Raw genomic sequence first — 13,835 nt, 5'->3', positions numbered from 1 at the left:
GACTTTATGCCCTAAAAATCAATTCCATGTTGCATCTCCAATTTAGTGCAAGATTAAAATGAAAGAATACTTCAATGAGATGTAAACTGAGGAGACCAAAGCAGATTATGTCCAAGCCTGTTAGAAAAGCAATTTGAACCTATTTCATCATGATTGGGTTTGAAGTGGGCAAGGCTCAGCGCCCTCTTTGGTTTCAAAGTGTTCCTCATTCTTTTCTTCTTCTCTCTATCTTGCAGCATAATGAGACGGAACCTGGGTCCAACTACTCGTTCTGTGTACATTTGTCTGGCCTGTCTGTCCCTTGCGTTGCACCTCATTCTGGCATTGTTCTGTCTCGCTGTCCTCCAGACAGCCTGCGTCCTACCCAACTCCTATTCGGCATCCATTAGTCCGAGAACAGATACCCGGGAGGGAAGTCCAGTCCCCTCCTCTCCACATAAACTATCGACAAATCCAGAGGATGACAAATTTCACAAGCTAAATGCGACCAGGCTGCCTGAGGCCGTTGGCGCAGAGAAGAAACTGATTTGCGCCGGGAAAGTCGTCAAGGATGCCTCCAGGCTGGAGGCACTTTTCCACCACCCGCTGTACAACCTGCCAGAACCAGAGTTGCTAGAGGACGACTGGCTGCTTAGGGTGAAGACAAATGAGCCCACAGACGATGAGGGTGATGACGAGGAGGGCATCAGTAGTGACAGTCAGTGGTAAGTGTGCAATGTAGCTGAAAGTATTTTTACTTACCCAGATTCTGGACAGTTATTTTGATTAACGGCTTTACTTGAAGTATAAATCAATCAATCAATCAATCAATGTTTATTTATATAGCCCTAAATCTACGACGGGAATTTTCAGATTGTTTGCTTGATGCTGCGATCGACTGAACGCATCATGATTTGCCACCTCAGTAGAATGCATATCTACCTCTAACACATTCACAACAGAAAACACATTATGTGAGTTGTGTATTATTCTAAGAGAATTGCTATGCGTACAGGAATTATCCAGCCTGGCGCTGGCTAGTTCTAGCTTAACTGACTACTCACCCGGACTAGCAGGCTCTGTAATTGCCTGTGACCGGGCTTGCTCTAGTGTAGTTAGTCAAATGTGACTTAAACAGTAGTCTATGTTTTTATACAGGATGATGGCGCCTTCCTGGTTAGGGTGAAGGCCGTCTCTCATCAGCAAGCCTGGTTTGCCCCAGAAAGAGGGCCAATTATCAATAAACGTTAGTCCCTGTTGTCTACAGAAGCTAGCCAGCCACTTGTTAAGCGAGACTAATCTGCTATATCTCTCATAATTACTCGATGCCTGGACATCTTTCTAGCGAGATCACAAGTCCTGGCTATGTTTCTCTTTGTAATCTCTGACTGTCTCATTCTAGTGTCATTGGAGCCAACGTGTACAACTATATTCGAATAACTAGTGGTGCGATTAGCCTGTCGTACGTGTTTACTAGGCCTGTTGCGAGTTAGCTCCCTAAGATTAGCTTCTATGTCAGGTGTGACATAGAAGTCAATGTAGTGTTGTCCCCAGAGGTGGGTAGAGTAGCCAGAAATTGTACTCAAGTAAGAGCACTGTTACTTTAGAGATGTATTACTCAAGTAAAAGTAAGGAGTAGTCACCCAAATATTTACTTGAGTAAAAGTAAAAAGTATGTTGTGAAAAAACTACTCAAGTACTGAGTAACTGATGAGTAACCTGTTCGTTTAATGATGACGGCAACAAATAATGCACAAAAACATAAAAATAGCAATGAGCAAATTCAGAGCCAGGAATATCTCTTAAGCAACTAAAACAATAATATATATTAAATAATAATACATTAAAATAAAAAAAATGAAGGCAAATTGAGCCACAATAACTTAACAGCACCATAGGCTCAGTAGGCAGAGATTACAAAGGAAAATAACAAGTTAGCCTTTACGCAAACCATAAACTGATAGGTGTGGGCTGCATCTGGAAACACACTGTGCACTTCTGATTGGTGTTTCTATGCATGTGTGTGTGTGTGTGTGTTTCTATGAGGCTGCAGTGCGTTAATAAATGTCCCCAAACGATGTACATTTGACAGTGATTCATAGCAGGGAAGCCTACGGTGACAGCCAAAATATCTACTAACGTTACTTACCGCGATGTGCTTCCTCAAATTTGACGTTGAGTTCATGTAAGCTTAAGCTTGTTGTTGTTTTGCCGCTGAAATTTTATGTGCAGTTAATCACGTGACCGCCTGGCTCTGTTTGATTGGTGAAACGGAGTCAAACGTCACCAGTGACTGCATTTGATTGGTGAAACGCAGGCATGCGATAGATCCTACTTTGAAGGTCTGTCTGACAAACCACAACAAACAAAGGTTGCATTAACAGATGGATAAAAATCAGTAGCGAGTAGGGAGCTGAATGTAGATAAATGGAGCGGAGTTAAACGAGCGTTTCTTCTCTATAAATATACTCAAGTAAAAGTAAAAGTATGTTGCATTAAAACTACTCTTAGAAGTACAATTTATCCCAAAAGTTACTCAAGTAGATGTAACAGAGTAAATGTACCCACCTCTGGTTGTCCCTATACCAATATTTTGGTTCCGGTACTAAAATTATTTCGATACTTTTCGGTACCTTTCTAAATAAAGGGCACCACAAAAAATTGCATTATTGGCTTTATTTTACCAAAAAATCTTAGGGTACATTAAACATATGTTTCTTATTGCAAGTTTGTGTCAATGATGCAAAGTTTGTTCTCCCGGGATGCAAACGGACTTTTCCGGACAAGGGTAGCAGGAAGGAACATATTTATTAATCTAACTACAAAATAACTAGCAAAAACTCTCTTAACTGTGGCATGAAATGAACAAGACTTACGTAGAGGGTTGCGTGACAATAGCGTGAAGCAAACAACTAACATAAACTATAGCATAGCAAGAAACAAACAACTAACATAACTATGGCATGGAACAACTATGAAACTGTGGCATGAAACAACTAGCATGAACTATGGCATAGAACAACGTTAAACTGTGGCATGAAACAACTAACATAACTATGGCATGGAACAACTATGAAACTGTGGCATGAAACAACTAGCATGAACTATGGCATAGAACAACGTTAAACTGTGGCATGAAACAATTAACATGAACTATGGCATAGAACAACATGAAACTGTGGCATGAAACAACTAACATGAACTATGGCATAGAACAACATGAAACTGTGGCATGAAACAACTAACATGAACTATGGCATGGAACAACTATGAAACTGTGGCATGAAACAACTAACATGAACTATGGCATAGAACAACTATGAAACTGTGGCATGAAACAACTAACATTGACTATGGCATAGAACAACATGAAACTGGCATGAAACAACTAACATGAACTATGGCATAGTACAACATGAAACTGTGGCATGAAACAACTAACATGAACTATGGCATAGAACAACTATGAAACTGTGGCATGAAACAATTAACATGAACTATGGCATAGAACAACATGAAACTGTGGCATGAAACAACTAACATGAACTATGGCATGGAACAACTATGAAACTGTGGCATGAAACAACTAACATGAACTATGGCATAGAACAACTATGAAACTGTGGCATGAAACAACTAACATGAACTCTGGCATAGAACAACATGAAACTGGCATGAAACAACTAACATGAACTATGGCATAGAACAACTATGAAACCGTGGCATGAAACAACTAGCATGAACTATGGCATAGAACAACATGAAACTGTGGCATGAAACAACTAACATGAACTATGGCATAGGACAACATGAAACTGTGGCATGAAACAACTAACATGAACTATGGCATGGAACAACTATGAAACTGTGGCATGAAACAACTAACATGAACTATGGCATAGAACAACTATGAAACTGTGGCATGAAACAACTAACATGAACTCTGGCATAGAACAACATGAAACTGTGGCATGAAACAACTAACATGAACTATGGCATAGAACAACATGAAACTGTGGCATGAAACAACTAACATGAACTATGGCATAGAACAACATGAAACTGTGGCATGAAACCAATAATGACGCCAGGACGGCTGACTGGCAAAGGTGGGCTTAAATCATGTCTCTTGATTGGAAACAGGTGCGTGTCCCGACACCAGAGGCAGGTGAAAATCATAAGTCGCCATGGTAACTAAAACAAACAAGGGTGCACACAAAAACAGGAACTATGGAGTCTAAAACTAACAGAACATAACAAAAACATGATCCGGACCACCGATCATGACAGTTTGTCCTTAGATAAAATAGTGAACATACTAGACAACTTGTCTTTTAGTAGTAAGTAAACAAACAAAGGCTCCTAATTAGTCTGCTAACGTATGCAGTAACATATTGTGTCATTTATCTACTTATTATTTTGTCAAAATTATTAAGGACAAGTGGTAAAATATGAATTATTAATCTACTTGTTAATATCTGCTTACTTTCTCTTTTCACATGTTCTATCTACACTTCTGTTAAAATGTAATAATCACTTATTCTTCTGTTATTTGGATACTTTATATTAGTTTTGAATAGGGATATCCGATAATACCGGACTGCCGATATTTTCGGCAGGTAAATGCTTTAAAATGTAATATCGGAAATTATCGGCATCGGTTTCAAAATTATCGGTATCGGTTTCATAAAGTAAAAGGTATGACTTTTTAAAACGCCGCTGTGTACACGGACGTAGGGAGAAGTACAGAGCGCCAATAAGCCTTAAAGGCACTGCCTTTGCGTGCCGGCCCGATCACATAATAGCTACAGCTTGTCAACAGTCATACAGGTCACACTGAGGGTGGCCGTATAAACAACTATAACACTGTTACAAATATGCGCCACACTGTGAACCCACACCAAACAAGAATGCCAAACACATTTCGGGAGAACATCCGCACCGTAACACGACATAAACACAACAGAACAAATACCCAGAAGCCCTTGCAGCACTAACTCTTCCGGGACGCTACAATATACACCCCCCGGCTCTCTCAGGGAGAGCATGAGAGCATGTCCCAAATTCCAAGCTGCTGTTTTGAGGCATGTTAAATAAAATAATGCACTTTGTGACTTCAATAATAAATATGGCAGTGCCATGTTGGCATTTTTTTTTTTCCATAACTTGAGTTGATTTATTTTGGAAAACCTTGTTACATTGTTTAATGCATCCAGCGGGGCATCACAACAAAATGAGGCATAATAATGTGTTAATTCCACCACTGTATATATCGGCATCGGTTGACATCGGAATCGGTAATTAAGAGTTGGACAATATTGGAATATCGGATATCGGCAAAAAAGCCATTATCGGACATCTCTAATATCTTCCCCTTTTTAGGTATTTCGGATCCATAAAATATAGTTCTTACTTTGTTGTGTCTTGTATTGTTTAATGTGTTTTCTGTTTCTAAATTCAAGTTTTAATGATATTATTTATTTATGCCTTGTTGTTATTGACTTTGTTCTAAAACATTTGCTTGTTAGCTGCTTCATTGCAACCAAAAAAAAAAAAAAAAAACAAGTTTATGGAAATATTGAAACTGGTTGGGGTTTTTTTTATCCACTAAAATTAGGTGCAAAATACTTGATGAAAAATGACATAACTTGAGTTGATTTATTTTGGAAAACCTTGTTACATTGTTTAATGCATCCAGCGGGGCATCACAACAAAATTAGGCATAATAATGTGTTAATTCCACCACTGTATATATCGGCATCGGTTGATATCGGAATCGGCAATTAAGAGTTGGACAATATCGGAATATCGGCTTTCGGCAAAAAAGCCATTATCGGACATCTCCGGTTTTGGATGATACCACAAATTTAGGTATCAATCCGATACCAAGTCGTTACAGGATCATACATTGGTCATATTCCAAGTCCTCATGTGTCCAGGGCAGGCCCGGCCCTAACCAATCTGGCGCCCTAGGCAAGATTTTAGGTGGCGCCCCCCCACATCGGCAGTGAAGTGTATATACTCACAAGAAACCGAATAGCTTTGTCTTTGACCTTTTTTTTACTTAAAGAAAGCAAATTAACAATCAGAATAGTTAACAAGATTAAAAAAATATGAATAAATAAATGAATGCAAAAAATAAAAAATGAATATATGAAATACAATATTTTTTACATACATATTGCTTAATTAACATTAATGATGTGCACTTTAACAACTAGGCTTACAACTATACCTAATATATAAAGGGGTGGAAAAGTGACTATTACCTGCAGGGCAAACATTAGCTAACCAGAAGGCAATAACAATGTAAACAAAAAACACCTGCTTAAAAGATCTAATACAAATGTCCCTGAGGAATGTAAGGTGGGAGTACTGTAATTACCTAACGTTACATTATTATTTTCCATAACAATTTAGCCCCCTCCACAATATTAACCCGACGTTAAATGGTGACGTCCAAAAAGAGTCATGATACGGGAAGGGAGGGGGCGCACCGTGCGGGGGGGTAATATTGTAACAAATAATATTTCTATTATATAGGCTTTACTTTGCATTTTAATTAACGTGGGATTATTTTTTGTATTTAGAAATAATAGTACCAACTTTTTTTTTTTTCTCCAACATTTGTGGCACTGGCGTGGCGCCCCCTGATGGACAGCGCCCTTAGCATTTGCCTATACGGCCTATGCCGCGGGCCGGCCCTGGTCCAGGGACATATTTCCTGAGTTTATAAACATTATATACATTTAAAAAAAACAAAAGAAGATGTTCTGATGCCAAAAAATATCGACGTAATCATAGTATTATCCCTCCTGTACTTGGTATCATTACAGTGGATGTCAGGTGTAGATCCACCAATGGCGATTGTTTACATTGTGACGCCGGTGAGCTACGGTGTGTAGTGAAGCATGTTTAGCTATTCGTCGTCCTGCAGTGATAATGATACTTGTAAGAAACTTACTTTGTTTGTCGCCATGGAGACGAGGATTAGCTAAAACACTGCAGACAGCAGCTGGACTTTAGCCGCTAGCTAGCTAGCCATGTCTTAAAGCACCTCAACCTGAGGGCGTTTCAGTGTTATAACTTCACCTTTATCGTTAGTTTTTAAGCCAAAATGCGTCCGTTCTCCCTTTTCTGTCCACACACCGCGTCTGCCTGTAAGTACTCTGTGATTGTGCGCTGCCGAACATGCTCCTCTGCTCCTAAAACCAGCAATGACACGACGTGACGACGACGGGGTGTGGGTAATTACAATTGAATATTGTTTTAGGAGAAGTGACATAGTTGGCCATATTGCAAGGAATGCATGCAGGCACCCTTTTCAACATCCGTTTATTGCTGACGTTGCTAAATATGGTTTCTTGTCCAATAAAAGGTCACAGTCTGCTCATTTTTAATGGACACTTAAGTTAATGGAAGATCCCCATTATGTTTCTTCTTTGTTCCAATGTGTATTGGAAGCGTATGCAAAAGGGCAATATATTTATCTGTACAGTAAATCTATTTATATCTGCACCTTCTTTTGTAAATGCACTCTGCACCTTATTGCTCTATCATCCGGCACTACAACGAACTAATGCAACTAAATTCATATTCAGTTGAATATGCTACAAAGACAACATATTTGATGTTCAAACTCATAAACTTTATTTTATTTTTTTGCAAATAATAATTAACTTAGAATTTCATGGCTGCAACACGTGCCAAAGTAGTTGGGAAAGGGCATGTTCACCACTGTGTTACATGGCCTTTCCTTTTAACAACACTCAGTAAACGTTTGGGAACTGAGGAGACACATTTTTTAAGCTTCTCGGGTGGAATTCTTTCCCATTCTTGCTTGATGTACAGCTTAAGTTGTTCAACAGTCCGGGGGTCCCCGTTGTGCTATTTTAGGCTTCATAATGCGCCACACATTTTCAATGGGAGACAGGTCTGGACTACAGGCAGGCCAGTCTAGTACCCGCACTCTTTTACTATTAAGCCACGTTGATGTAACACGTGGCTTGGCATTGTCTTGCTGAAATAAGCAGGGGCGTCCATGGTAACGTTGCTTGGATGGCAACATATGTTGCTCCAAAACTTGTATGTACCTTTCAGCATTAATGGTGCCTTCACAGATGTGTAAGTTACCCATGTCTTGGGCACTAATACACCCCCATACCATCACACATGCTGGCTTTTACACTTTGCATCTATAACAATCGGGTGGTTCTTTTCCTCTTTGGTCCGGAGGACACGATGTCCACAGTTTCCAAAAACAATTTGAATGTGGACTCGTCAGACCACGGAACACTTTTCCACTTTGTATCAGTCCATCTTAGATGAGCTCAGGCCCAGCGAAGCCGACGGCGTTCCTGGGTGTTGTTGATATACAGTTTTCGCCTTGCATAGGAGAGTTTTAACTTGCACTTACAGATGTAGCGACCAACTATAGTTACTGACAGTGGGTTTCTGAAGTGTTCTTGAGCCCATGTGGTGATATCCTTTACACACTGATGTCGCTTGTTGATGCAGTACAGCCTGAGGGATCGAAGGTCACGGGCTTAGCTGCTTACGTGCAGTGATTTCTCCAGATTCTCTGAACCCTTTGATGATATTACGGACCGTAGATGGTGAAATCCCTAAATTCCTTGCAATAGCTGGTTGAGAAAGGTTTTTCTTAAACTGTTCAAAAATTTGCCTACGCATTTGTTGACAAAGTGGTGACCCTCGCCCCATCCTTGTTTGTGAATGACTGAGCATTTCATGGAATCTACTTTTATACCCAATCATGGCACCCACCTGTTCCCAATTTGCCCGTTCACCTGTGGGATGTTCCAAATAAGTGTTTGATGAGCATTCCTCAACTTTATCAGTATCTATTGCCACTTATCCCAACTTCTTTATCACGTGTTGCTGGCATCAAATTCTAAAGTTAATGATTATTTGCAAAAAAAAAAAAATGTTTATCAGTTTGAACATCAAATATGTTGTCTTTGTAGCATATTCAACTGAATATGGGTCGAAAATGATATGCAAGTCATTGTATTCCGTTTATATTTACATCTAACACAATTTCCCAACTCATATGGAAACTGGGTTTGTATAACACAAAGCAGTGAGCCTGAGCAGTGTGATTGATATTCAATATAGAGTAGACGTTGTTGTCTAAACATTTAACAAAACCTTGACAATTAAAACAAATTCTACATATAAAATCAAACATTAAAATAAAATAAGTCATCTCACCATCAGCTACCCTGGTCTCTGAAACAGTTGGGCACTACTGCATTTGGCAAATTCTCCTAGAGCAGTCTCACCTGAAGCAATCAAATCCACTCCTTTGAAGTCTGCAGCTCCAGTTCAGACTTCAAAGGAGTGGATTTGATTGCTTCAGGTGAGAGCCTTCCTGATTGCTGGATGGTCTTCAGCTGTTGGGAAATTGTGTCTGCAATTCCAGTTCTGTCCTCTGGGGGGTAATGGGGGCCAAACTCACATTTGGACATGAGGCCCTTCTGTTTGGGTGAAGACTTTGGCCTTGTGTAGAGTTTGCCAAAACAGCTACACATATACAGTATGTTATTTTATTTATTTCAGTTGTGATTGTCATGATCCGTTACCCGGATCATGTCTTTGGTTTTAAGTTTCCATTGTTCTTATGTTTACTTTCTGGTTTATTAAGCACCGTTCTCCACACCTGCCCTTGTTTAGTGATTAGCAGAGGTGTGGACTCGAGTCACATGACTTGGACTCGAGTCAGACTCGAGTCATGAATTTGATGACTTTAGACTTGACTTGACAAAATGTAAAAAGACTTGCAACTCGACTTGGACTTTAACATCAATGACTTGTGACTTCACTTGGACTTGAGCCTTTTGAATTGACATGACTTGACATGACTTGCTACTTTCCCCAAAACCCAAAGATGAAAAAGTTATTCGGGAGCGCTCCGTATTTTTCATTGTGTACTTGTCTATCAGCGTTGCGTGTGTCAGCTGGTGTGCTCTCAGTACAACAGCCAATCAAATTAGATCTACTTTGTTTTCATCACACAGCATTCATCCAATTAAATTGCAGGACAACCAACGAAGAAGACATGTCCAAACCACACGCCAGTGAACAAAAAATGATACCTAAAATAATTTTGTTTGGGTATAAAAATTACGAGGTGGTCAACACAAAACGGTTTGCAGTATGCAACACATGCGGTTCGAAAATTACTGATGGAGAGGCAACAACTTCCAACTTCGTCCGGCATTTGAAGTTGCACAAAGAACGGTAAGTTTTGAATGAAAGATAACGTTTATTGGCTAAGTAACGTGACTTTTATTTGCTGTGTAGTTAAATCAGTGAGGCTGTAAACTCACTGCTAACGTTATAACGTTATTGCAAACACGGGAATCTGTTGCAGTTCACTACCTTATTCATACTTTTTGTTCAGTGATTTTTTTTAAGCAGGGTTACGTTAGTCAATATATCACACGTAACGTTAGACGGCGGTCAGCAGCACCGCGTATTTTAGCCACCTAAAAAAAGACAAAAATAGTAAAATAAAGGTCAGTTAAAATGTATACTATATTATGAATATGTGTACCGTTTTAGCTAGCTTTCTGACATACTGTTGGTTGTTTACCTCAGTGGTCCCCAACCACCGGGCCGCGGCCCGGTACTGGTCCGTGGATCGATTGGTATCGGGCCGCACAAGAATTTTTTTTTTTTTTCTTTTTTTAATTAAATCAACATAAAAAACACAAGATACACTTACAAGTAGTGCACCAACCCAAAACAACTCTCTCCCCCCTTTTGTTCTGGGCATTGAACATGAAGACTCTTCCTTCACTGTTCCGAGTGGCCATGAGAGTCTTGGCAGTGCCTGCCTCCAGTGCTCCAGTGGAGCGAGTTTTCAGCCATGGTGGCATCATACTACGCCCCCATCGTGCACAAATGACTGACAGACTCTTGGCTAATTTGGTCTTTTGCAAATGCAATGCAGCATAGGGCCCTGACATATAAAAAGTACAACTTTTTTGTTATGTTCACGTATATGTCATGTTTTTTCAATGTTAACACTTTTGTACAAATAAGTACATTTGCACTTTATTTTTCAATGTGTTTGTTCTGTAAAGGAATGAGTTAATGTTTAAAATGACTGGTTAATAGTGCTATTATAAAGTGCAATGTCAGCACAATTTTCTTTCCTGCAATTTAAAATGCACTTGTTTTAATAAATAAATACAGCGTTTGAAAAGCATACACAATCTGTGTTAATATATTAGTCTGTGGTTAAAAGGACTTGAAAGGACTCAAAACTCAAAATGCAGGACTTAGGACTTGACTTGAGACTTTCCAGTCTTGACTTTGGACTTGACTCGGGGCTTGCCTGTCTTGACTCGGGACTTGACTCGGACTTGAGGGCAAAGACTTGAGACTTACTTGTGACTTGCAAAACAATGACTTGGTCCCACCTCTGGTGATTAGTGTCCCCACCAGCTGATTAGGTTAGTCCCGGCCCCTTATTGTCAGGATTTGGTGACGAGGATGCATAGATAGAAGGCGGAATGCAAGTTAAACAAATGTATTGGCAACATGGAGGTGCACAGGAAGCTGACTAACAAGTAGAATGATCCAGCTCTGTGTGCAGGGCAGGTTGGCTTATAAAGAAGAAACAGGTAACAGGTGTGTCCATACTTGCCAACTCTCCCGATTTTCTCGGGAGACTCCCGAATTTCAGTGCCCCTCCCGAAAATCTCCCGGGGCAACCATTCTCCCGAATTTCTCCCGGACAACAATATTTGGGGCGTGCCTTAAAGGCACTGCCTTTAGCGTCCTCCACAACCAGTCGTCACATCCGCTTTTCCTGCATACAAACAGCGTGCCGGCCCAGTCACATAAATATATGCGGCTTTTACACTCACACAAGTGAATGCAAGGCATACAGGTCACATTGTTACAATGTTACAAATATGCGCCACACTGTGAACCCACACCAAACAAGAATGACAAACACATTTTGTGAGAACATCCACACCGTAACACAACACAAACACAACAGAACAAATACCCAGAATCCCTTACAGCACTAACTCTTGCCGGACGCTACAATATACACCCCCCGCTACCACCAAACCCCGCCCACCTCAACGCCGACCCCCCCATCTCCCGAATTCAGAGGTCTCAAGGTTGGCAAGTATGGGTGTGTCCAGAGTGCCAATCAGAGACAGGTGAGGGAGGCAGAGGTGCAGTGACAGGAAACAGAAACCAAAATAAGAGTGCTGGACAGAAAAAACTCCTCTCTGAGCTGCCACCTTAACGTGGTAGAGGAGTTTGCGTGTCCCAATGATCCTAGGAGCTATGTTGTCCAGGGGCTTTATGCCCCCTAGTAGGGTCTCCCAAGACAAACTGGTCCTAGGTGAGGGATCAGACAAAGAGCAGCTCGAAGACCTCTATGAAGAAAACGAACAAGGAACCCAGATTTCCCTTGCCCGGACGCGGGTCACCGGGGCCCCCCTCTGGAGCCAGGCCCGGAGGTGGGGCACGATGGCGAGCGCCTGGTGGCCGGGCCTGTCCCCATGGGGCCCGGCTGGGCACAGCCCGAAGAGGCAACATGGGTCCCCCCTCCAATGGGCTCACCACCCATAGCAGGGGTCATAGAGGTCGGGTGCGATGTGAGCTGGGCGGCAGCCGAGGGCAGGGCACTTGGCGGTCCGATCCTCGGCTACAGAAGCTATCTCTTGGAACGTGGACCCGAACGCCTCCCTAGGGAGGTGTTTAGGGCACGTCCGACCGGTAGGAGGCCGCGGGGAAGACCCAGGACACGTTGGGAAGACTATGTCTCCCGGCTGGCCTGGGAACGCCTCGGGGTCCCACAGGAAGAGCTGGACAAAGTGGCTGGGGAGAGGGAAGTCTGGGCTTTCCTGCTTAGGCTGCTTCCCCCGCGACCCGACCTCGGATAAGCGGAAGAAGATGGATGGACAGAAAAAAAACACAGAACACCGGAAAACACAAACATGACCAAACTGTCAGTAGGCCTGACATTTACATACCCAGTCTTGCTACTCACTCGGCACCGGTCCTTTGCTTTCTACTACACTAAGTTTTTTGTGATGCTAGCTCCTCGCTACTTCCTTTGTTTGGTCTGCCTGTTGGACTTCTGCAGTACATTTGAGGATCAAAAGACTCTTACCTGCACGCTGATTCTCCTGCCTGTTTTTCCGCATCCTGGGGAATACAACCTCGCAACCATGCGACCCGATCATAACATTGAAGGTTTGTATTGAGTTTGTATTAACTTAATGTGCAGATTTTGAGATGAGACTTGACACCTTCAAAACCGAGGCCATGGATCTCAGCTGGGAAACGTTGGATTGCACACTTCAAGTTGGAAGTGAGGTCTTGCCCTAGGTGGAGGAGTTCCAAGTATGTCAAGATCTTGTTCAGGACCCTTCAAGAAGGCAGGAGCGCAGAATTGAAAGGCAAATCGGTGGCGGCATCTGCAGTAATGATCGGACTGTTGTGGTGAAGAGAAAGCTGAGCCGGATGGCAAAGCTCCTCATTTACCAGTCAATCTAGGTTCCGTCCCTTACTTATGATTATACTCTTTAGGCAGTGATCGAAAGAGCAAGATTGCAGGTACATGTGATATCAGAGCCGAGGATGTCGTCGTGGTTTGCGCAGCCCTTTGAGGCATTTGTGATTAAGGGCTACATTAATAAACTTTGATTGCCTTTGATTGAAGTGGCCGGAATGAGAGTTTCCTCCATAGGGTGGCTGGACTCACTCAATCAATCAATCAATCTATTCCTTTATTGTCATTGTCATATTAACACTTAAGTCATACATGTCAACGAGATTTTGTTTGAGCTTTGTCCAGGCGG

The 13,835-nt window shown here is 41.6% G+C and overlaps 1 protein-coding gene across 1 annotated transcript in view; it reads left to right on the top strand.

Moving 5' to 3' along the window:
• The first annotated feature begins 240 nt into the window (after positions 1-240).
• Positions 241-13,835, top strand: part of fam20cl (family with sequence similarity 20 member C, like) — a 56,592-nt gene continuing 42,997 nt past the window's right edge. The window contains exon 1 of the mRNA XM_061973826.1: positions 241-704. Within this exon, the coding sequence (XP_061829810.1) occupies positions 241-704 (464 nt within the window). The remainder of the gene's footprint in view (positions 705-13,835) is intronic.

Source organism: Nerophis lumbriciformis, linkage group LG22 (assembly GCF_033978685.3).
Source record: "Nerophis lumbriciformis linkage group LG22, RoL_Nlum_v2.1, whole genome shotgun sequence".
In the NCBI taxonomy this organism is placed as follows: Eukaryota; Metazoa; Chordata; class Actinopteri; order Syngnathiformes; family Syngnathidae; genus Nerophis; species Nerophis lumbriciformis.
The sequence above is the reverse complement of the archived record's forward strand: the minus strand, read 5'-3'. Positions and strand labels throughout refer to the sequence as shown.